Source organism: Saimiri boliviensis, chromosome 2 (assembly GCF_048565385.1).
Source record: "Saimiri boliviensis isolate mSaiBol1 chromosome 2, mSaiBol1.pri, whole genome shotgun sequence".
In the NCBI taxonomy this organism is placed as follows: domain Eukaryota; kingdom Metazoa; phylum Chordata; class Mammalia; order Primates; family Cebidae; genus Saimiri; species Saimiri boliviensis.
Window position 1 is genome coordinate 129,001,908 of NC_133450.1, and position 24,460 is coordinate 129,026,367.

Sequence of the window (24,460 nt, forward strand, 5' to 3'; positions counted from 1 at the left end):
AGCTTTGAGAGGGCATGCCCTGTTTACTCAGGAGAGGGCCGTATCTTTTTTTTTTTTTTTTGAGACAGGGTCTTGCTGTGTCACCCAGGTTGGAGTGCAGTGGTGCGATCTTAGCTCACTGCAGCCTCAATCTCCTGTGCTCACATGCCCTAATTTTTGTATTTTTTGTAGAGACTGGGTTTCACTATCTTGCCCAGAGTGATCTCAAAACTCCTGAGCTCAAGTGACCCCCCACCTTGGCCCCTCAAAGTACTGGGATTACAGGCTTGAGCCCCTGCGCCCAGCCGAGGGTGGTATAATTCTTAAGGAAATTGAAATTGCATGGTTTTTATATTTCATTAAAGAAGACATAATGCTGGCCAAGTGCAGTGGCTCATGCCTGTAATCCCAGCACTTTGGGAGACTGAGGCAGGTGGATCACTTGAGCTCAGGAGCTCAAGACCAGCCTGGGCAACATGGAGAAACCCTGTCTCTACAAAAAATACAAAAGTTAGCCAGGTGTGGTAACGTACGCCTGTAGTCCCAGCTACTCAGGAGGCTGAGGTAGTATTATCACTTGAGCCCAGAGGGGTCAAGGCTGCAATGAGCTGTGATTGCACCACTGCACTCCAGCCTGGGTGACAGAGTGAGACCCTGTCTCAAAAATAAAATAAAATAAAATAAATAAAAAGACGTAATGTAATGCTTACCTAATTCACAGTTTACAGATACAAGTTACTAGTAGTTTGAAATACATTAAACTAGTTTATCAATGAAGGTATACGCAGATTAGTGCTCAATGCCATTTTGAATATCTCTAGAAATTCAGTAAATTCTCAGAAGTTAACCAAAGAAGTGTTGACAAGTTGTTGTAATATGTATCAGTGTAGCTTGCAGGGAAGCGACTCATGCAGCAGGCCCAGTACTTTGATTCTCTGACTGCATGGACAGATAGTACAGTATTGGTCTGTTACATATTAACAGTAACTTTGTATAACTAGTAACTTTATCAAGCATCAGGAAATGGATTCAAATTTTACTGAAAGTGATATTACCTAATAAAACATTCAGATTGTGTTTGTATGTAAACTTCTAAATATAACAGGGTTGATCGCCTCTGTTATTAAAAATTAATAATCAAGTGTCTTTCCTCCCTGGACAATTTCTTTTTAAGTTTCTACAGAGGTAGAAAGATTATTATTTGATGGCAGTTTTTGAAACGATGTCCTAAATTGTATGTCTGTAAATGGGAGTCAGACATACTCAACGGGGCTTGATCTGTGTCTTTATGGGGAATATGCGCAAAAAGACTGGTCCAGGATGTTTTCTATAACTGATTCATAGTGACTTCTATAAGTTATTATTAAGAGAAGTTGGAATTTAACAAAGCAGTGGGGAATGTCTGTTTGCATTACTGCTGTCTGAGGATTATGTCACTGGGTGTGCCTTCCTGAGCCGAAGCAGCATTCTACTGCATTGCAGTATTCCCAGTACAGAGCTGGAGCGCTGGCCACACAGCAGTGACTCATCTCTTGGAATGGTGCCTAGTTCCCTTAACCTGGTTTGCATTAGGAGGTACAGGCCATGTGCTTAGATGCTGTGTCCGGACTGTGCAATTTCTGCATAATTTTGTTTGTGTTAATGATAGGTCTTTATGGGGGGGGGGAGAAATGATTCAGAGTTCAGAAGCTATATTTTTAGTTGTATCAGTGATTTCTTTTGATCATGATAGAATGTTAATTTTATTTTCTATATGTTGTTTTGGTGTTATTTTGATGGTATATTTAATATAAATGATGGAACAATGTTATGGAAAGTCCAGAAAATTGAGGGAGAAAATCATCCCACTACTTTGACAGCTGTTTCAGTTTGGAGATATTTCTTTATTCTCTGTATGCTTGCATTTTACAGGTTGTAATCATGTGTGGCTGATTTCAGGCAGTATGATTTCTCTTGTAATCTAGCTACATTTGAGTGGTTAGGAAAACGTTGATTTCTTTAGTTTTTTAAATCGTCATTTTTAAAAATAGCTTAGGAAGTATCTGGCATACCAGAATGTTCTGCCACCTACTCCTTCCTCTTCCTAAAATTATACCCAAAACATTAATTTGTAAGAATAAATGTTCTCTTGATAGATAATCTAATTAATTAATTAATTATTATTTTTAGACAGAGTCTCGCTTTGTTGCCAGGCGCCAGGCTGGAGTGCAGTGGCACAATCTCAGCTCACTACAATTTCCACCTCCTGGGTTCAAGCAATTCTCCTGTCTCACCCTCCCAAGTAGCTGGGACTACAGGCGCGCACCACCACCCCCAGCTAATTTTTGTATTTTTTAGTAGAGACAGAGTTTCACCATATTGGCCAGGATGGTCTCGATCTCCTGACCTTGTGATCTGCCTGCCTCAGCCTCCCAAAGTGCTGGGATTACAGGCGTGAGCCACCGCACCCAGCATGTTTTTATTTTTATTTTTATTATTTTTTGAGACAGATCTCAGCTCACTGCAACCTGCACTTCCCAGGTTCAAGCAATTCTCTCTCCCCAGCCTCCCAGATATCGGGGATTACAGGCACCTACCACCACACCCGGCTAATTTTTGAATTTTTAGTAGATACGGGATTTCACCGTGTTGACCAGGCTGGTACTGAACTCCTGACTTCAAGTTGGGAAGGAAGATACATTCATAAGTCAAACCCTGAGCAGACTCAGATAAGTGCTGTGGTGCAGCAAAGTGAAAGGCTAGACGAATGCTTCTCGGTGACCCTGGGGACATTTCTTGATAGTTTTCTTGATTGGGGTTTGCCCTGGGCCTGGCCTTGATGAAGACCGGCCATGCTACATCCTGGTGAGGAGCCTAGACTTTGGAATCACAAACTTCTGAATCCTCACATTGTTGCTTCCCAGCCACGTGCCTGTGGGCAAGTTACTGATACTCCTTACCAAGAAAACAAGGATAATAATAGTCACACCAACCCCATAGGGTTAAATGTATGATAGCTGTAAGTTGCTTAGTAAAATGCCCATCACCCAGTGGTGCTAAGTTAACAGCTGAGCAGAATATACTTGAGAGCAGGGGTGGAAAGTGACTTCTGTGTTTGAAGCACAGTGGATGAGCCACTGGGGTGGGATGCTGAGAACTTGGCCACAGCCAGCACCGGCTAGCACTGCCCACGGCCAGGCCCCGTTCCAGTGCTTTCTTGCGTCAACTCAGTTATCCTTGCAGAAGTCCTGGGATGCCCACACTACTGCGCTTTACAGACAAGAAAGTCAGGAATTTAACCACCTTGCCCAAAGTCACATAGCAAAGTCAGGAATCAGGAAAAATATGGGTAGGAAGAGAAAAATAGTGTCAAGTCATATAGGTGTTTATATGTCAGGTTGGGAGTGGGGAGAGGATAGTAATTGTCTAAGCAGTTGATTAATAAGAAATTGGAAATGTTCATATTAATTTGATACATTTATTATGATTTGTAGAGGACGTTGGTGATGAAGGAGAAGAAGAAAAAGAATTCATTTCCTATAACATCAATATAGACATTCATTATGGGGTTAAATCCAATAGGTGAGTAGTATGAATATACCATTATCTCAGATTATAAATTTGTGAGAATTAATATGAATCTTTTTTCTTTTCAAACTCAGAAATTCTTGCTAAGAGAATTAATATACATCTTAACACATTAAGAAAACACTCAAAGTTTTCTGGTCTTTAAATTCGGTGTCTTTGATTTCATGTCTTCAAATTAAGAGGATTTCCAAAACAGTATAAACTCTAAAATACTGTCCTTTTAATTGACATATCATGGCATCTATCTTGTGTTGGAGCTATAATATATTTAACATGCCTGATAATACCCAGAATATAGTTGGCCCTCTAAATCTTTGGTTCCACATCTGCAGATTCAACCAACCACAGGTAGAAAATATTTGGGGGGAAAAACAATACATACAATACAAAGATTAAAAAGCAAGTAAAAAACAGTGTAACAACTATTATGTAGTGTTTACATTGTGTTAGGGATTGTAAAGAATCTAGAGTATACAGGAAGATGTGCATAGGTTATATGCAAATACGGTGCATTTTATATAACCAACTTAATATTTGCAGATTTTGGCATCCCAGGGAGTCCTGGAACCAGTTTCCCATGTATACCAAGGGACAGCTGGATATCTGATTTTTCATTTTTACAAATAACTAGTATACATTCTATGTATAGGTTTGATTCTTTTTAGGATAAATCCTAAAGGCAACATTACTAGTTCACATATAAAACATCATTAAAAATTTTAACGCATGTTACCAGATTTTTCACCTTTCAGAAAGACCACGCTAATTTATACTCTAGTAGACATATCCAGATTTAAATATGTAAATGTCATAATGGATTCTGCATTGGTTTTTTTAAACTTATTTTGAGTATCTGAGGTTACAGAAGAGTTGTGTGAATACTATATAGAACTCGCAGATATCAGTTGTTAATGTTTGCCACTCTTGCATAATCATTTTTCCCCTGAATCATTTGACAGTTTCTTATAGACAGTATGTGCCTTTATCCCTAAATACTTGTGTGTATTTCCTGAGAATGAGGACGTTCTCATTCATAGCCTCAGTACAGTGATCAAATTCAAGAAGTGTTAAGATTGCTGCAGTATTCTCTGATTATGGTACATGTTCAGATTGTCTCAATAATATCCCTTATAGTAATTTTCCCCTGATTCCGAGTCTAGTCCAGGATCACACTTCAATTTCCTGTCGTTCTAATTTCCTTTAATCTGGAGTAGTACTTCAGCCTTTGTGTACCTTTTATGACACTGACATGTTTGACACTTGTAAACAAATAGCTTCATGGAACATTCCTCAGTTGGGTTTGCCTGATGTTTAGATACAGGTTATACTATTTTGTCAGAAATGCTATTGTGACTTTGTTCTTTCTCAGTATGGTACATCAGGAAGTTCCATTGACTTTACAGTTATATAAAGTTATTTTGGGTTGTTTGTTTGTTTTTTGAGAGGGAGTCTCACTGTGTCACCAGGCTGGAGTGTAACGGCACCATCTTGGCTCTCTGCAACCTCCACCTCCCTGGTTCATATGATTCTCCTGCCTCTGCCTCCCTAGTAGCTGGGACAGTAGGCACCTGCCACCACACCTGCCTAATTTTTGTATTGTTTTAATAGAGACAGGGTTTCACCATGTTGGCCAGGATGCTCTTGATCTCCTGACCTCGTGATCCACCCGCCTCGGCCTGCCAAAGTGCAGGGATTACAGGCATGAGCCACCAGTGCCTGGCCTGTTTGTTTGATTTGAGACAGAGTCTCACTCTGTAGCCCAGGTTGGAGTGCAGTTGGGCAATCTTGGCTCACTGCAGCCTCTTCCTCCCAGGCTCAAGCAGTCCTCCTGCTTCAGCCTCCTGAATAGCTGGGATTACAGGCACCCACCACTACACCCAGCTAATTTCTAAAAAAATTGTTATTATTTTTTTTTTTGAGACGAAGTCTCTTTTTGTCATCCAGCCTGGAGTCCAGTGGTGCAACCTCTGCCTCCCAGGTTCAAGTGATTCTCCTGCATCAGCCTCCTGAGTAATTGGGATTACAGGCATGTACCACCATGCCCAACTAATTCTTGAATTTTTAGTAGAGTCAGTGTTTTAAGTTTTTGAATAACTTCTTGAAGTTATCTGCCCGCCTTGGCCTCCCAGAGTGCTGGGATTACAGGTGTGAGCCACTGTGCCTGGCCTGATTTTTTGTAGAGCTAGGGTTTTGCCATGTCGGTCAGGCTGGTCTCGAACTCCTGACCTCAGGGAATCTGCCCGCCTCAGCCTCCCAAAGTGCTAGGATTACAGGTGTGAACCACTGAGCCAAATCTATGAAGTATTGTATATAAAGTACTCACAAGGGAATTAGAAAATTCAAATTTTATTCATGATCTTGAAGGCATTAATTTGACCAACATTGAGTGCCTGTTGTGTGCAAGGTATGGCAGTAGGTATAGAGTAATATACAAAGAAATAAAACCTGCTTTCTGTTCCCAAGAAGCTTACCTTTGGGAGAAAGATTGGCAGATAATAACTAATCATAATACTTGTCAAAATACAATGGAAACATGAAGACTGGAGAGACTGCTTCTGATTAGGGGAAGCCCACAGAAGAGGTCACACTGAAATTGAGTTTGAGAGTTAGAATTTCAGCAGATAAATGTAGATTTCTTAAGCAGAGACACAAAGCACATCATATGTTTTCGGGTCTAAGTGGTGTCTCAGGGTGGGGAAGAGGGTGCATAGCAGGAGGTGGAACAGGAAGTGCTGAGTAGGACCAGACTCGGGGGAGCCTGGAATGGCCTCTCGCCACCTTAACCAGTGAGTAACTTTTGTTTACTTAGTACAGTAAATAAATGTTCCAAATTAGTATAAGATCAAATTTGAGTATTTCTTGGCTTATAACTTGTATTTCTAGGACAGGTTAGTTTTAGGCCAATATTGTGAATTCAACCCATATATGAGACAAGTTAACTTTGCCTAGTTTCCTGTTTGTTCACATTCTATAACATAACCTCGATCCAGTAGTCTCATGTACTAAAGAAAGACAAGCAGTACATTTCACTATTAGAAAAGCAACACTTCAGTGTATTCTTAGTATGATTTTTAAAGTAATAAGCCTAATTAGGAAAGTAACATTTCTAATTTCTTCTTTTGCTTTTCTTTTTAGCTTGGCATTCATTAAACGTACTCCTGTGATTGATGCGGATAAACCTGTATCTTCCCAGCTCCGAGTCCTTACACTCAGTGAAGACTCGCCCTACGAAACATTGCATTCTTTCATTAGCAATGCAGTGGCTCCTTTTTTTAAGTCCTATATTAGAGAGTCCGGCAAGGCAGACAGGTAAAAACCATTTTCCTTCTGTGGTTTGAATGTTACATTTCACTTAATGTTCACAAGGTAGCATAGAACTTGGTGTAAAACTTGGGCATTGGGAGGGAAAGCTGGTGAACCAAGGGGATATCAACTCTGTGCATTAATACATATGTGTGTCATTACTGTTTGACAGACCTGAAATGATAGAATCTCTTTGGAGACCAATAGCACACTAGATTTTGAGGTATTTCATTTCTTTTTAGGGATGGTGATAAAATGGCTCCTTCAGTTGAAAAGAAGATTGCAGAACTTGAAATGGGACTCCTTCACTTGCAGCAAAATATTGAAATTCCTGAGATCAGCCTGCCAATTCATCCCATTATCACAAATGTGGCAAAACAGTGTTATGAGCGTGGAGAAAAGCCAAAAGTTACAGACTTTGGAGATAAGGTCGAAGACCCAACGTTTCTTAATCAGTTACAGTCTGGGGTTAACCGCTGGATCCGAGAAATTCAAAAAGTAAGAGCACAGGATTGAAAGTTATGTAAACTATGTTACTCTTTAGTATCTTTGGGAAAACTGATCTGGATTTTGCCAGTGAGGTAAATTCTGTGATAACTTGTTAGTGGTGCCTCCTCCTGGTCCTGGGGCTGTTCAGTGGAGGACTGGCCCTGGTTTGGGTGGAATGGTCAGGGAACAGTGTGAGATTGCTTAAATAGTCACCCTGATAGAGCATTAATCTCAGCAGTCTCATACCTTTGATTTCAAATCAGACCACTTTTGATTTACAGGGAAGGAAATCTACTTGAAATTTTGAAACTAATTTGTAATGCATGTGTTTAGTTAATGATACTTTTTCTACCTTTGTTTAAATAGTGAATACCCTCGGATGTTATTTTATCTTCAAAGGTGACCAAACTGGATCGAGATCCTGCATCAGGAACTGCCTTACAGGAAATTAGTTTTTGGCTGAACTTGGAGCGTGCGTTATACCGCATCCAGGAGAAACGGGAGAGCCCGGAAGTTCTCTTGACTCTGGATATCTTGAAGCATGGCAAACGCTTCCATGCCACTGTTAGCTTTGACACTGACACAGGTAACAACTAGAACTAATAATCTGATTAGTAAGTTATTGATCTGGCTTTTATGAGATCTTATTTGATAATTTAGAAAACTATAGATTACTTTTTTTTTTTTTTTGAGACGGAGTCTGACTCTGTTGCCCAGGCTGGAGTGCAGTGGTGCGATCTCGGCTCACCACAACCTCCACCTCCTGGGTTCAAGCAATTCTTCTGCCTCAGCTTCCCAAATAGCTGGGACTACAGGCACGTGCCACCACACTTGGCTAATTTTTTTGTATTTTTAGTAGAGATGGGATTTCACCATGTTAGGCAAGATGGTCCACATCTCCTGACCTCGTGATCTGCCCACCTTGGCCTCCCAGAGTGCTGGGATTACAGGTGTGAGCCACCACACCTGGCCAAAAACTATAGTTTTCGTAGATATACTGTTGTTTTTAACGATTTCCTCTCTTAAACATCGCATCTTATCTTTCCCTCATTTCCAAGTAATGAAAATCATTCCCCTACATACCTACCTTTCCCCTTTTGCTTCAGGGGTTTTAAGAACATGAAACAGTCTCTAGATATAGCATGGATTCCCTCCTCCAGATTCCCTCCTGTTTCCCACTGACGGGCTCCGTGAGTCATCTCATGGAGCTGGTAGTTGGCTGTACTATTAGCACAAAGTCAGGCGTGCTTTTCACAGGCCAGGCAAGAAGGTAGTTTAAGTAAAGCAGAAGTTATTTGCCCAGAGGACTGTGGCAGAAGAGCTGGTCAGTACCACTTTCTCTTCCTCTTTTTACTTGCCCTTTCTCTTTTTCTTCCTCCCTATTCTGATAAGTAGCCAAAATGAATTTAGTTTTCTGAGTGGAGACCAGTGCCAGTGATGTTGGTTTTTTTTTTCTTTTTAAAATTTATTTTTTAACAGGTGAGGGTCTCACTTTTTGTTGCTTAGGCTGGCGCATGGTGGCATGATCATAGCTCACTGCTGCCTTGAGTTCCCAAGCTCAAGCAATCCTCCCACCTCAGCCACCCAAGTAACTGGACTACAGGGATGCACCACCATGTCCAACTAATTGTAAATTTTTATAGAAATGAGGCCCTGCCATGTTGCCCATGCTGGTATTGAACTCCTAGTCTCAAGCAATCTTTCCATCTTGGCCTCCCAAAGTGCAAGGATTGCAGATGTGAGCCACCGCTCACAGTCATTATGATGATGATGATGATTTTTTTTTTTTTGAGAGGGAGTTTCACTCTTGTTACCCAGGCTGGAGTGCAATGGCGCGATCTTGGCTCACCGCAACCTCCACCTCCCGGGTTCAGGCAATTCTCCTGCCTCAGCCTCCTGAGTAGCTGGGATTACAGGCACGCGCCACCATGCCCAGCTAATTTTTTTTGTATTTTTCTTAGAGACGGGGTTTCACCATGTTGACCAGGATGGTTTCGATCTCTTGACCTCGTGATCCACCTGCCTCGGCCTCCCAAAGTGCTGGGATTACAGGCTTCAGCCACCGTGCCCAGCCCTATGATGATTATTTTTAAATTCTTTTAAAAACTTTAAAACTTTACTGAGCTGCATTAGCATGTACTAGGTACACAGTGTTTGATTATGAGACATTATTAGGCGTCTCTGTTCAACTCTATGCTCACAAAAAACATGTTAGAACAAGTAATTAAGACACCAGTAATCGTCATATTCTTACTTCCCCCCAAAAAGATGTGATATCCACAATTTAAATGTTAGAGGAAATTGCAAGTAGAAACCTTCTAGTTACTTAGATCACATTGTACACATTACCTGGGCACTCACTATGCCAAAATGTAAACTTCCTTTATTTTTTTAATACCTCTGCAACCTTTGTTTTTTTTTTTCCTGATACTTTTTTTGGTCTTATGCCAAAGGAAGTCAATAAATAGATTAGGACTCAAGTGCTTTCGTGATTCTGTGTCCATAGTTAGTAATACATTCACGTAACTTAAGCCATGAATGTAAAACTTAAATTTTAATGTTCTCAAGGATAAAATTTTAGTTTTTCTAAACTTGTTACTGATAAGACATTAAAATAATATAGAACGGGGTTCCCCAATACCCAGGCCTACAGACTGGTACTAGTCTGGTCCGTGGCCTGTTAGGACCCAGGCCGCACAGCAGGAGGTGAGCGGCGGTGAATGGGCATTACCGCCTGAGCTCCGCCTTCTCTCAGATCAGTGACAGCATTAGATTCTCTTAGGAGCGCAAACCCTGTTGTGAACTGCGCATGCGCAAGATATAGATTGTGCACTTCTTATGAGAATCTAATGCCTGATGATCTGTAACTATCTCCCATCATGTCACCTACAGATGGGACCGTCTAGTTGCAGGAAAACCAGCTCAGGGCTCCCACTGATTCTACGTTATGATGAGTATGTAATGACAATAATAGAAATAAAGTACACAATAAACGTAATGTGCTTGAACCACCCGGAAAGTACCCCCCCACACCATCTATGGAAAAATCGTCTTCCACAAAACTGGTCCCTGTTGCCAGAAAGGGTGGGGACCACTGACACAGGAAGCAAAGCAAAAAAGGCAAATTCTCTGAGGCTGCCACCTTCCGCCTTTAGAGTACGTATGAGATGACTGTTAAGTAAGCAAAAATGGAACAACACTGGGTTTATCCTGTTAATAACATGTTGTTTTTTCAAATCTGAACAGTTGTCTTGCTAGATCTTTTGCAACATCAAAATGTTCTGTCATAATGGCATATTTTAGTTTACTTAGTTTTGTTACTTTATATGAAAACCATTAACTCTTTCTCTGCTAATACAGGTTTAAAACAGGCTTTGGAAACCGTGAATGACTATAATCCTCTGATGAAAGACTTCCCTCTGAATGATTTGCTGTCTGCCACGGAGCTGGACAAAATAAGACAGGCACTTGTTGCCATTTTCACCCATTTGCGAAAGATCCGAAACACAAAATATCCTATTCAGAGGGCACTGCGTTTGGTGGAGGCAATTTCAAGAGACTTGAGTTCTCAATTACTCAAAGTATTGGGCACTAGAAAATTGATGCATGTTGCTTATGAAGAATTTGAAAAAGTAAGTTTTGATATATAAGAAAACCAACCTCAAGACATCGAGATGAAAATATGTCCTAATAATGAGCTTCATTTTTGAAATTATATCCTAGGTTATGGTAGCATGCTTTGAAGTTTTTCAGACCTGGGATGATGAGTATGAGAAACTTCAGGTATTGTTGAGAGACATCGTCAAAAGAAAAAGGGAAGAGAATCTGAAGATGGTGTGGCGTATCAACCCTGCACACAGGAAGCTGCAGGCTCGCCTTGACCAGATGAGAAAATTTAGACGCCAGCATGAACAGCTGAGAGCTGTTATCGTCAGGGTCCTGAGGCCACAGGTATGATTTGCATTCTAAAAATCAGTGTTTTGTTTTTGTTTCTGTTTTTTTTTTTTTTTTTTTTTTTTTGAGACGGAGTTTTCGCTCTTGTTACCCAGGCTGGAGTGCAATGGTGCGATCTCGGCTCACCGCAACCTCTGCCTCCTGGGTTCAGGCAATTCTCCTGCCTCAGCCTCCTGAGTAGCTGGATTACAGGCACGCGCCACCATGTCCAGCTAATTTTTTGTATTTTTAGTAGAGACGGGGTTTCACCATGTTGACCAGGATGGTCTCGATCTCTCGACCTCATGATCCACCCACCTCGGCCTCCCAAAGTGCTGGGATTACAGGCTTGAGCCACCGCGCCCAGCTGTTTCTGTTTTTTAAGACAGTCTCATTCTGTAGGCTAGGCTAGAGCACGGTGGAGTGATCTTGGCCCACTGCAGCCTTCGCCTCCTGCCTCAGTAGCTGGGACTATAGATGTACCCACCATGCACAACTAATTCTTTTTGTGGAGGGTGGGGTTTTTTTGTAGAGATAGGGTCTCACCATGTTGCCCAGGCTAGTCTCAAACTCCTATCCACCCACCTCAGCCTCCCAAAGTGCTGGTGTTACAGATATGAGCCACCACGCCCTTCCCATATTAATTTTTTTAATGTGTTTTTTGAAAAATTAACTCTTCCTGTTTTGCATTGTTAAGTACTTTTGTTCCATTTGTCTTGTCACTGCTGTCTTTAAGATCTAGTGAGAGAGAGAGAGAGAGAGAGAGAGAGAGAGAGTGTGTGTGTGTGTGTGTGTGTGTGTGTGTGAGACTGGGTCTCACTCTGTCACCCAGGCTAGAGTGCAGTGGCGCAATCTTGGCATAACCTCTGCCTCTGGGGTTCAAGCAATTCTGCCTCAGCCTCCTGAGTAGCTGGGATTACAGGCTTCCACCACCATGCCCAGCTAACTTTTACATTTTTATTAAAGACAGGGTTTCACCGTGTTGGCCAGGCTGGTCTCGAACTCCTGATCTCAAGTGATCCACCCACCTCGGCCTCCCAAAGTGCTGGGATTACAGGCGTGAGCCACCATGCCTGGCCCATCCAAATCTTCAGTGTTCTCCATCCATTTATCTCTTCCCCCATCTTGCAAGGACCCTACAGTCAGACTCCCCAGGTTTTAAATCCTAATTCTACCATTTTTTAGTTATATAATGGGAACACTTTATTTAATCTCTTTTTCTGAGAGTGCTCCTTTGTAAAAGATGGAGAGTAATTACATATGCCTGAGATTTATCAAAGTAATTAAATTACTAATTTGTATATGTTTTTTTCTCTTCAGAATTTATCTTTCATTCTTCTTTTAAAAAATCTAGTCCAACAAAACCACATTGTCTGAAAAATCTTTGCAGTACAGAGCTAAAATATACTCTATAGTATTTTACATGGCTTTGCTAAGTTGTGGTTATTAAATGTTCGACTGAAAGTTTAAAAATCTGTATTCCCAACTGGTAGCTTTTGTGTGGTGTGTGTAATGAAATTTTAAAAGTCTTCCAGGCACAGTGGTTCACACTTGTAATTCCAGCACTGTGGGAGGATTGCTTGAGCCTAGCAGTTAGAGGCTCCACAGAGCAAGCCTCTTAAAAAATAAAGTTTATTTTATTTACTTATTTTGAGACAGAGTCTCGCTCTGTTGCACAGGCTAGAGTGTAGTGGTACATCTCTGCTCTCTGCAGCTTCTACCTCCTGGATTCAAGTGATGGTCCTGTGCAGCCTCCTTAGTACTGGGGATTACAGGCGTACACCACTATGCCCAGCTAATTTTTGTATTTTTAGTAGATATGGGGTTTCACCATGTTGTCCAGGCTGGTCTCAAACTCCTGACCTCAGGTGTTCCGCCCACCTCAGCCTCCCAAAGTGCTGGGATTACAGGTATGAGTCTCTGCACCTGGCTTAAAATAAGTTTTAAAACCTTCATTTGGTCAACATTTCTTGATTACATATCTTTTCTCTTTAGGTCACAGCAGTTGCCCAACAGAATCAAGGAGAAGTCCCCGAACCCCAAGATATGAAAGTGGCTGAGGTTCTCTTTGATGCTGCAGATGCGAATGCTATTGAGGAAGTAAACCTTGCTTACGAGAACGTCAAGGAAGTGGATGGACTGGATGTTTCCAAAGAGGGCACAGAGGCCTGGGAGGCTGCGATGAAGAGGTACGACGAGAGGATCGACAGAGTGGAGACCCGGATCACGGCTCGCCTTCGGGATCAGCTTGGCACAGCCAAGAATGCCAACGAGATGTTCAGGATTTTCTCCAGGTTCAATGCGCTGTTTGTCAGGCCTCACATCCGTGGGGCCATTCGCGAGTACCAGACCCAGCTGATCCAGCGCGTGAAAGATGACATCGAGTCTCTTCACGACAAGTTCAAGGTCCAGTACCCACAGAGTCAGGCTTGTAAGATGAGTCATGTTCGTGACTTGCCCCCCGTGTCGGGGTCTATCATCTGGGCCAAACAGATCGACAGGCAGCTGACAGCCTACATGAAGCGAGTGGAAGATGTCCTTGGCAAGGGCTGGGAAAACCACGTGGAGGGGCAGAAGCTGAAGCAGGACGGAGACAGCTTCCGCATGAAGCTCAACACACAGGAGATCTTTGATGACTGGGCGAGGAAGGTGCAGCAGCGCAACCTCGGTGTCTCGGGACGCATTTTCACCATCGAAAGTACTCGGGTTCGGGGCCGAACTGGAAATGTGCTTAAGCTGAAAGTTAACTTTCTTCCTGAGATTATCACGCTTTCCAAAGAAGTCCGGAACCTCAAGTGGCTTGGTTTCCGAGTCCCACTGGCGATTGTGAACAAAGCCCATCAAGCGAACCAGCTTTACCCGTTTGCCATCTCACTGATCGAGAGCGTTCGTACCTACGAACGGACCTGTGAGAAGGTGGAGGAGCGGAACACCATTTCGCTTTTGGTGGCTGGCTTGAAAAAGGAAGTGCAGGCCCTGATCGCAGAAGGCATTGCATTGGTGTGGGAGTCCTACAAACTTGACCCGTATGTACAGCGCTTAGCAGAGACAGTCTTCAACTTCCAGGAAAAGGTATGCTGTAATGCAGTCCTCAGGTGTCCTGGTAATGAATGAAACACTAATCGTGAACTCAGTTAAAACACTGGTTCTCCCATAGAAGGCATGCATGATTGATGCAGCATAAGGCCATGTGAGCTGCAAAGGAGGAGGAGCCTTTGTCCTCACCAGGCTGTTTAATGGTACAGGGGCTTTAGGGAGGCCATTAAGTAACAAGCTGAGTTTAGAAACAAGTGGAGAGCTAAAGGACACAGGAGTCTGACAGTAGAATGCAGCTTTATTGCTGATGCAGCTGAATGTGCAGCAGGCTGTAGGTCTGCAGCCACGAAGGCTGCTAATGATCCACCCAGAGACTACGGCTGCCAGCAAACCAGATGCATGCAGCAGTGAGGCTGGCTCCCCAGGCGCAGGAGGAGCTAAGCAGAGCACGTTTATTCCCTTCTCCCAGATGTGCCAGTCAGTGGCCACCCTTCCTGTGAATTGGAGTAAGGGAAGAGAAGAGAAGCTAGTGAGGTTCCATGCATTTCCTAGGGATTAGTGTTCTCACCCCAGCAGCTAGGATTAGCTACTTAAGGAAGAAACTGCACCTGGAGCATTTGTTAATTTATAATATTTGAGAAGAACGTATGTGAGAATGAAAGGAACAGAGTGGGTGTTTCAGATATTAAGTATTTCTTCCTTCCAGGTGGATGATCTGCTGATCATTGAAGAAAAAATAGACCTAGAAGTCCGTTCCTTGGAAACTTGTATGTATGACCATAAGACCTTCTCCGAGATCTTGAACAGAGTCCAGAAAGCAGTGGATGACTTAAATCTGCACTCCTATTCCAATTTACCCATCTGGGTCAACAAGCTTGACATGGAGGTAAGGGATAGAATTTGCTAGTGTGTTCCTCATTTTTCTTCGGCTCACCCTCCAGTAAGCTTATTAGTTTGTCATTAAAACGCATTTTTTCTTGGGAATTAACTGTGATAGTTCAGTTCCCCTCCAAAATCTTATTTAATTAATGATAGAACTGAATTGTGGCCAGGCACAGTGGCTCATGCCTGTAATCCTAGCAGTTTGAGAGGCCGAGGCAGGTAGATCACTTGAGCCAGGAGTTCAAGACCAGCCAGAGCAACATAGCAAGACCCTGTCTCTACCAAAAATACAAAAACTAGCTAGGTGTGGTGTCCATAGTCCCAGCTACTCAGGAGGCTGAGGCAGGAGGATCACTTCAGCCCAGGAGGCAGAGGTTGCGATGAGCCGAGATGGCACCACTGCACTCCAGCCTGTGCAACAGAGTGAGACCCTGTCACAAAAAAAAAAAAAAAAAAAAGGAAATGGAACCGAATGCTGCATGTCAATACTCACGTCAAGTCTAAGTTGGAAGCAGGACGATAAGAGGCAGGAGAAAGGGTTCCCTTTATTTGCTGGATATTTGATAACTTCCTATTTGCTCTTCCTTGCTTTTCTTATGAGTCAGGTTACCTTTTCTAGCCCTCCAGGCATCCTCTTCTGATGACCCTGCCCCAATCAATACCCCCATAGGCGAGTGGGGACAGGGGTAGAAGGTATGGTAGTGTGTGTAAAGCAAGCTTACCGATCCATGCCTTTTCTCATCGGGGAACTTCGGAGAGCACCTCAGTGGACATGTTGGGGAGGAGGATATTTTATAGCAGAGGTTACACATTGTGAAGGATTGGTGATTCAGTATCCAAAGATGGAGAACACAGCCTAACAAGTCATCTGTGGCTGGGAGAAAGTGACAAAGTGAGATTCTGAGAAGAGAGATATGAAGGCATGTAGTTAGGAACTGTGTCTTTGATTTGAAACACCTACCACTTTCTAATTAACTTGCTTTGTGAGCTGACTTTTAGAAGAAACACTGTTCTCTGATATAACATTGTCTGTAGATTGAAAGAATATTGGGCGTCCGTCTACAAGCTGGCCTAAGAGCGTGGACCCAGGTTCTTCTTGGACAAGCTGAAGATAAAGCAGAAGTTGACATGGACACGGACGCTCCACAAGTTAGTCACAAGCCTGGTGGAGAGCCGAAGATCAAAGTGAGTGCTTCTGTGGCATTCTGTGTGCTAATAAGTAAAATAACACGTACTCCTGTTAAAAGTACCTATGAAAAGGTCAGTGTGGACACCTGTCAGAGGCCACCTTACCCACGTGACGCAGGTCAGCGTCGCTGGTGGTGAGTGCAGGTGCCATGTGCCCTCTGGCATGATGTGACAGGAAGGGCAGTTCACCTCTGCGCTCTTTCCCCAAAGTCTCTCACCCTCATGCAAGATGTTAACATTAAAGAAAGCTGGTAGAGGCTATGTGGAAACTCTTTGACTTCCTTTGCGACTCTCCTATGAGTCTAAAATAATTATTTTAAGTCTTAAAAAATGAAAAATGAAATTTTAGGAAAAAAAACTACACTGTGGGAAAAAACTTGTTACCAAACATTCATGCAATAAATTATTTCAAGAACTGCATATAATCTGCCAGAAGTAAATGTTCAGACCGTGACACTAAAACGTATTTCACTGTTTTAACAAAAGTCTTAAGTCCACATCCCCTGGAGGAAGGTGGCAACACAGTGGTCACTGCACAAAGTGGTATCTTTGTCGCCCAAACCATCTGTTTCCCATTTGTGTGGCGCTTAGTAAGCTTTCTAGACAGTTCAGTAATTGTGTGGGCCAGGTGCGGTGGCTCACACCTATAGTCCCAGCATTTTTGGAGGCTGAGGTGGGCAGATCACAAGGTCAAGAATTTGAAACCAGCCTGGCCAACATGGTAAAACCCTGTCTCTACTAAAAATACAAAAATTAACCGGGCGTGATGGCGGGCACCTATAGTCCCAGATACTTGGGAGAATTGCTTGAACCAGGGAAGCAGAGGTTTCATTGAGCCACGATTATGCCACTGCACTCCAGCCTGGCAATACAGCAAGACTCTGTCTCAAAAAAAAAAAATAATAATAATAATAATAATAATAATAATAATTCTGTCAACTAGAACTGTGTAAGTAGGCCCTATCTGCTGCTATTGGTGGTGATTACAAAGGTATCTACCTTATAGTAAGTGTTTGTAGTATTTGTTATGTTTACCCATAAAAAGGCCTCACAAAACAGTAAAAACTTTGATCTGGGAGAAATAGTTGGTTTTTTTTCCCCTATGTAGACTTTACCTTTTATTTTTTTCTCTTTTGAAATGTTTTCACTTTTGAATGTTTTATTTTTACTTTTGAATATTGCTGTTATTGGATTTTCATCCCCAAAGCATACTTTTAAAAATACCAAGTCCTGGGCCAGGCGAGGTGACTCATGTTTGTGATCCCAGCACTTTGGGAGGCCGAGGCAGGTGGATCACAATGTCAGGAGTTCAAGACTAGCCTGGCCAAGTTGGTGAAACACTGTCTCTACTAAAAAAAAAAAGTACAAACATTAGCTGGGTGTGGTGGTGGGTGCCTGTAATCCCAGCTACTCGGAGGCTAAGGCAGAGAATTGCTTGAACCCGGGAGGAGGAGGTTGCAGTGAGCTGAGATCGCGTCACTGCACTCCAGCCTGGGTGACAGAGCGAGACTCCCTCTCAAAAAAAAAAAAAAATTAAATTAAATTAAAAAAAAAAACAAGTCCCAGAGAAACAAATGAGTGTTTCCAAATTGATACAGTTACAGTCATGCACTGCATACTGACGTTTTGGTCAACGACAGACCACATATACAGTGGTGGTCCTGATGATTACTGTATTTTTTTTTTTTAAGACGGAGTTTCACTCTTGTTGCCCAGGCTGCAGTGCAATGGTGCAGTCTCAGCTCACCGCAACCTCCACCTCCCAGGTTCAAGCGATTCTCCTGCCTCAGCCTCCCGAGTAGTGAGCATTACAGGCATGTGCCACCACGCCCAGCTAATTTTTTGTATTTTTAGTAGAGACAGGGTTTCTCCACGTTGGTCAGGCTGGTCTTGAAATCCTGACCTTGTGATCCGCCTGCTTCAGCCTCCCAAAGTGCTGGGATTACAGGCGTGAGCTACCACGCCCGGCTTGATTACTATACTTTTACTGTACCTTTTATATGTTTAGATATACAAATACTTACCATTGTATTACAGTTGCCTGCAGTATTCAGTACAGTAACAAGGTGTACAGGTTTGTAGCCTGGGAACAATCGGCCATGCCACATAGCCTAGGTGTGTAGTGGGCTCTGCCATCTAGACTTGTGTAGATGCATGCTGTGAAGTTTGCACGATGACAGAATCGCCTAACTGTGCATTTCTCAGAACGTATCCCTGTTGTGAAGCAACACATGACTATCAAGTGGGGACTGAGTTGGAATTCTTGTTTAGCTTAAAGCACTGGCAGGTGGCACAGACTTACCTGACCTTGGTCAACCTAAATTGTTGCCTGACAGTTGATACCTGATTTGTATCACTGCATCAGTGGTGCTAGTTTCTTGGGTCTCAAGTTCGTTATATTGAGAGATCATCATATACTATGTCAAATCAGATGAAGCTTCATTGAGTACCTGTTGTCTGTTCAGTGCTTGGGGACCAGGGACCCAGGAGGAGGTGAAGCAGCACCTGCTGTCTGACTTACGTTCTTTTGGGGAAGGCACAGATGACAAACATGGCATACAAGACCACATCTGACAATTTAGTAACAGACTTTGTGGTTCAGACTGAAGTAGTTTAGTAATTTAGAGAGAAGATATTGAGTATCAAAACTATTTTATCGAGGTCAGGCACGGTGGCTCACACCTATAATTGTAGCACTTTGGGAGGTCAAGGTGGGTGGATCACTTGAGCGCTCTGAAGTTCAAGACTAGCCTGGGCAACATGACGAAACCCCATCCCTATTAAAAAAAAAAAAAAAAATACAGGGCCAGGCGCAGTGGCTCAAGCCTGTAATCCCAGCACTTTGGGAGGCCGAGGCGGGCGGATCACGAGGTCAAGAGATCGAGACCATCCTGACCAACATGGTGAAACCCCGTCTCTACTAAAAATACAAAAATTAGCTGGGCGTGGTGGCATGCGCCTGTAGTCCCAGCTACTCGGGAGGCTGAGGCAGGAGAATTGCTTGAAACCGGGAGGCGAAGGTTGCAGTGAGCCAAGATTGTGCCACTGCACTCCAGCCTAGCACCTGGAGACAGAGTGAGACTCTTCTCAAAAAAAAAAAAAAAAAAAAATACAAAAATTGGCTGGGCATGGTGGTTCACGCCTGTGGTCCCAGCTACCTGGGTGGCTACAGTCAGGAGGATTGCTTGAGCCCAGGAGGTCAAGTAAGCCATGTCACCACTGCACTCCAACCTGGGTGGCAGAGTGAGACCCTGTCTCAAAAAACAAAAAACAAACCAAAGGACTGGGCATAATAGCTCATGCCTGTAATCCCAGCACTCTGGGAGGCTGAGACAGGTGGTCATCTAGGGTCAGAAATTAGAGACCAGCCTGCCCAACATGGTGAAACCCCATCTCTACTGAAAATATAAACTTAGCTGGGCGTGGTGACACAGGTCTATAATCCTGGGTACTTGGAAGGCTTAGACAGGAGAATCTCTTAAACCCAGGGGGCAGAAGTTGTTGCAGTGAGCTGAGATTGTGCCATTGTACTCCAGCCTGGGCAATAAGAACATAACTCTGTCTCAAAAAAAAAAGAAAACACCTTTTATTGAAATAGATTGCTGAGGAAAAAATGAAACCTTTCTTTTACAGAATGTCGTTCATGAGCTAAGAATAACCAATCAGGTAATCTACTTGAATCCACCGATTGAAGAGTGCAGATATAAGCTGTATCAGGAAATGTTTGCCTGGAAGATGGTTGTACTGTCTCTCCCCAGGATCCAGAGTCAGAGGTACCAGGTAAGTCTTCAGCGACTTGAAGCACACGCCCCTGACCAGGCCTCTCATGGGGCTCTGTGATACCACTTCTCCATGGTGCCTCTTTAAACAAGCTCTTGGTGTGTCTTTACAAACTCCAGACATCCAGGGGAAAGCTAGGGAAGCTTTGTGTGCCCTGACCATTTTTTCCAACTCATTACTTGGCATCTGTAGCTTGTTCACAGTAATCTCTTAGAACTCCTGTCCATGAGCTTCTTTGGGAATCTCAATTCCTGCTTCTCCCTGTCCCTCCCACCCCCAACTTTGTATTAGGGGAATTTTAAAATATACACAAAAGTTGAAGGAATCAAGAGCCCCACACAGCTTTATCAGTATGTGGCCATTGATACTTATATTTTCTTCCCTACCTCTCCACCCCCACCAGATTATCTTAAAGCAGATCTCAGATATAATGTACTCTTAGCATACTTTTAGAGCAAGAGGAAAGCTCAAAAGACCAGTTAGTCCCCAACCTCAACCCAGTATTACTTCTAAATAAGACCAGTGGCTTTCAAACAAAAAGATGGCACAGCTTCTGCTATGGCAGACTCTTCCAGAATTTCGTGATCTTGTCAAGACATTATCCCTTTTCTTACCTTTGAACATAAACTCAGTTCTTTTAGGATTTTTTTGAGGGAGTTAATTGTCTGTGACTAAGTTAGGATTTTTTTGAGGGAGTTAATTGTCTGTTTCACCTAATGCTGGGCACTGTCCAGCTAATCAGAACCAAGCTGTGAATATTGATTTCTGCCCTTCAAGGAGTCTGTATACAGTCCTCAGCATCTTTCTCATCATGTGTCTTCTGTTTTTAACCAGCCGTGTTTTTATTTACATTGTTCTCTTGCTTATCTCCAAATTTAACAAACTAAAGCCAGCCCTCTCCTTGTGCCCTAGTACCCATCTCCTCGTTCTTGCTCAGCTGTTCTTTCCTCTCTCCTGGGTCTTCTTTTAGTAGCTTGTCCCCTGCAGTCTTCATGAGGAAGCTCCTTTCTCAGGCACTCATCCAGCCTCCTCCAGCACTGCTCTGTGTGATCACCAGCGGTCCCACCCTGCTGACTAGCGGGCTTCTCCGTCCTTGTCTCACCTCTTAACTGCAGGATTTGATGGAGGCTTCCTCCTGCATGGTGGGCTGGATTCTTCAGAACACCATGCCTCCCGGTTTTCCTCCCACCTCAGTGGCTGGTCTTCTTTATTGGTTCCTCTTTTGCCTTCCCCTTAAATGCCCTTTAAATGTTCCCTTCCCTCTCCACTCCTGAGCACTCTCTTGTGATCTCATCTAGTCTTGTTGACTTTGAATGCCACCAAAAGCTGACAGCTCTGTGCTCATGTCTCCAGCTGACCTTTCTCCTTGACTCCAGGCTCGTCTGCCCAGCTGCCAGCATGGCATCTCCACTCGGCTGTCTGGGAGGCACGCCACACTGAGCATCTCTCCAGCCCTGCCTTCCCTGATCTTCCCTCAGTCTTTCACTTCCCATCCTTCAGTTATTCAGGCCCAAAATGGTGTGTCTCTTGAAAATGAATGCTGAGCTGTTTCACTGGCCCCACCCTGTGCAAGGTACCATCACCTCTCATTTGGAATATTAATGTTCCCTCCTATCTGTTCTCTCTGCCTTTACCTTCCTAAAATCTGTTTTCAACACAGCAGCCAAAGCAAGTCTTAGATTCTAAGTCAATCCTGACACTCTTTTGGAGCCCTTTAATGACTTCCTATCTCACTCATCATGAAGCCAGAGCCCCACAGTGGCTTACTGGGCCAAGGTGATACTTCTTGCTTCTCTGACTTCCGCTCTTGCTGCTTCTCCCTTCACTGGCTGTGCTCCATCACAGTGGAGTCTTGCTGGTCCTCAAACATGCTGGTAGACTCTTGCCCCTGGGCCTTCTCAACGCCGAGTCCTTGGTGGCAAATATTCACAACTTGCCCCTCCCCTCCTGGTGTCTCACAACTGTCCCCTTCGCAGTGAGGCCTTTCCTGACCTTGCTGTCTAAAACGCAGCCTTCCACATGTTGCGCCCACACTCCCTCTCTTCTCGCTCTTGCTCTGTAGTTACCTCTCACCACCTGACATTCTGTGTGTTTGATTTATTCCCTAATCATGTCTCTCCTCCCATAGAGTGTAAGTCCCTGTGAGCAGGGGTTTTTATCTGCTTATTGTACCTAGAATAGTGCCTGGTACATAACAGGCACTCAGATAGTTAAAATGAGGAAATGGCTTTGTGCTCTCTCCAGCTGTTTTTGCATTGTGCCATTAGTGATGCCACATTCCTCTCTGTTGTGATTAATCTAATGTTTCCTTTATTGGTTGGATGAGTTAAATATAAGTAGGCTTTGTGGTTACTTGTTGCCAGGGTAAGTGGATATTATCCTGTAAATGCCATTTTGGTCATGAGCTTTTCTTGCAGTTCATTTTAATTAAGTAAAAGGTGACACTGAGATTAGCATATTCATATATACTATTTGCATTCATTTTGGCTTTGGTTGGCTAGGTGGGTGTACATTACGAATTGACTGAGGAAGAGAAGTTCTATCGAAATGCTTTAACACGGATGCCTGATGGCCCTGTGGCCCTGGAAGAGTCGTATTCTGCTGTCATGGGCATTGTAACTGAAGTTGAACAATATGTCAAGGTAAGACACTCCTCATTTCATTCAAATATGCATGTAGTCTGTTCTAGATGCTTAAGAGTACAAAATATAGGCCTGGTGCGGTGGCTTACACCTGTAATCCCAGCACTTTGGGAGGCCAAAGTGGGCAGATCACCTGAGGTCGAGAGTTCAATACCAGCCTGACTAACATGGAGAAACCCTGTCTCTACTAAAAATACAAAAAAATAGCTGAGTGTGGTGGTGCATGCCTCTAATCCCAGCTATTTGGGAGACTGAGGCAGGAGAATCAGTTGGACCTGGGAGGTGGAGATCGCAGTAAGCCAAGATCACACCATTGCACTCTAGCCTTGGCAGCAAGATCGAAATTCTGTCTCAAAAAAAAAGTACGAGATACAAAGAAAAGAACATGGAGCTAAATAAGGTCTTGACTATATGTATGGTTCACTAGATACTATTTGCTGATTTAAAGCAGAGTAAATGATAGGTTACATCTTTTGGAGTTTTAACCATGACATTGGAGAATAGCAAATTTTATTCTTTTTTGATAGGAAAATTCTGAGAATCTGAAGTGAGAATTTCTCTAATAGTGGTGAAAGACATGAACCTTCTTAGTGGAATGTGAACGTAAGAGGGCTAGTATTCTACAAAATGAAAAATCAAAGTATTATTTAACTGTTTTTCATTTGCAGGTTTGGCTTCAGTATCAGTGTTTATGGGATATGCAAGCTGAAAACATCTATAACAGACTTGGAGAAGATCTCAACAAATGGCAGGCTCTCCTAGTCCAAATAAGGAAGGCCAGAGGAACCTTTGACAATGCAGAAACCAAGAAAGAGTTTGGACCAGTAGTTATAGATTATGGCAAGGTGAACTCTGCTGTCTAATTGAAAGGTGTCAGGGTAGCTGTAAAAGCAACATTTCTGTTAGACTAAAATTTATTTGAAGGATAAACACACCAGCAGGAATATGTTGATGATGTATCATGTGCTGTTTCACCCTCAGGTACAATCTAAGGTGAACTTGAAGTATGACTCTTGGCATAAGGAGGTTCTTAGCAAATTTGGGCAGATGCTAGGATCAAACATGACAGAATTCCATTCCCAGATCTCAAAGGTGAGGACATAGGATTCTGCCTCTGTGACCAGTCTATTGGTAAACCCTGGCTCTGTGATGAATTCTCCCCTCTTTCTCAACAGTCTCGCCAAGAGTTGGAGCAGCACTCAGTAGACACGGCCAGCACCTCGGATGCAGTGACTTTCATCACCTATGTGCAGTCTTTGAAACGGAAGATCAAGCAGTTTGAGAAACAAGTTGAGGTAAGCTCTATGAACATTGAAAAATTTGGCTTCTATAGTATTTTGAATTCTGAGAGAATCTCCTCACTCAACCCTTAAGGCTCTCTTTTCTTAGTATGGCCCACAGATCACCTATTATAACAGCCTGATTGTTAAGTCTGATTGTGATTGTGAAAACTCAGTGTAGGTCGGGTGCAGTTGCTCACGCCTGTAATCCCAACACTTTGGGAGGCCAAGGTGAGAGGTCAGGAGTTTGAGACCAGCCTGGCCAACACAGTGAAACCCCATCTCTACTAAAAATATACAAAAAATTAGCTGGGTGTGGTGGCACATGCCTGTAGTCCCTCACCCTGGGCAACAGAGCAAGACTCCATCTCAAAAAACTAA

At 43.1% G+C, this 24,460-nt stretch overlaps 1 protein-coding gene across 1 annotated transcript in view; it reads left to right on the plus strand.

The window, feature by feature from the left end:
- DYNC1H1 (dynein cytoplasmic 1 heavy chain 1) overlaps window positions 1-24,460 on the plus strand; it is an 86,943-nt gene that overhangs the window by 7,328 nt on the left and 55,155 nt on the right. The window contains exons 2-15 of the mRNA XM_039462777.2: window positions 3,453-3,540; window positions 6,682-6,855; window positions 7,092-7,347; window positions 7,738-7,924; window positions 10,699-10,970; window positions 11,062-11,289; window positions 13,267-14,343; window positions 15,014-15,193; window positions 16,225-16,374; window positions 20,011-20,157; window positions 22,659-22,799; window positions 23,468-23,644; window positions 23,781-23,891; window positions 23,975-24,094. Coding sequence (XP_039318711.1) covers window positions 3,453-3,540; window positions 6,682-6,855; window positions 7,092-7,347; window positions 7,738-7,924; window positions 10,699-10,970; window positions 11,062-11,289; window positions 13,267-14,343; window positions 15,014-15,193; window positions 16,225-16,374; window positions 20,011-20,157; window positions 22,659-22,799; window positions 23,468-23,644; window positions 23,781-23,891; window positions 23,975-24,094 — 3,308 coding nt within the window. The remainder of the gene's footprint in view (window positions 1-3,452; window positions 3,541-6,681; window positions 6,856-7,091; window positions 7,348-7,737; window positions 7,925-10,698; window positions 10,971-11,061; window positions 11,290-13,266; window positions 14,344-15,013; window positions 15,194-16,224; window positions 16,375-20,010; window positions 20,158-22,658; window positions 22,800-23,467; window positions 23,645-23,780; window positions 23,892-23,974; window positions 24,095-24,460) is intronic.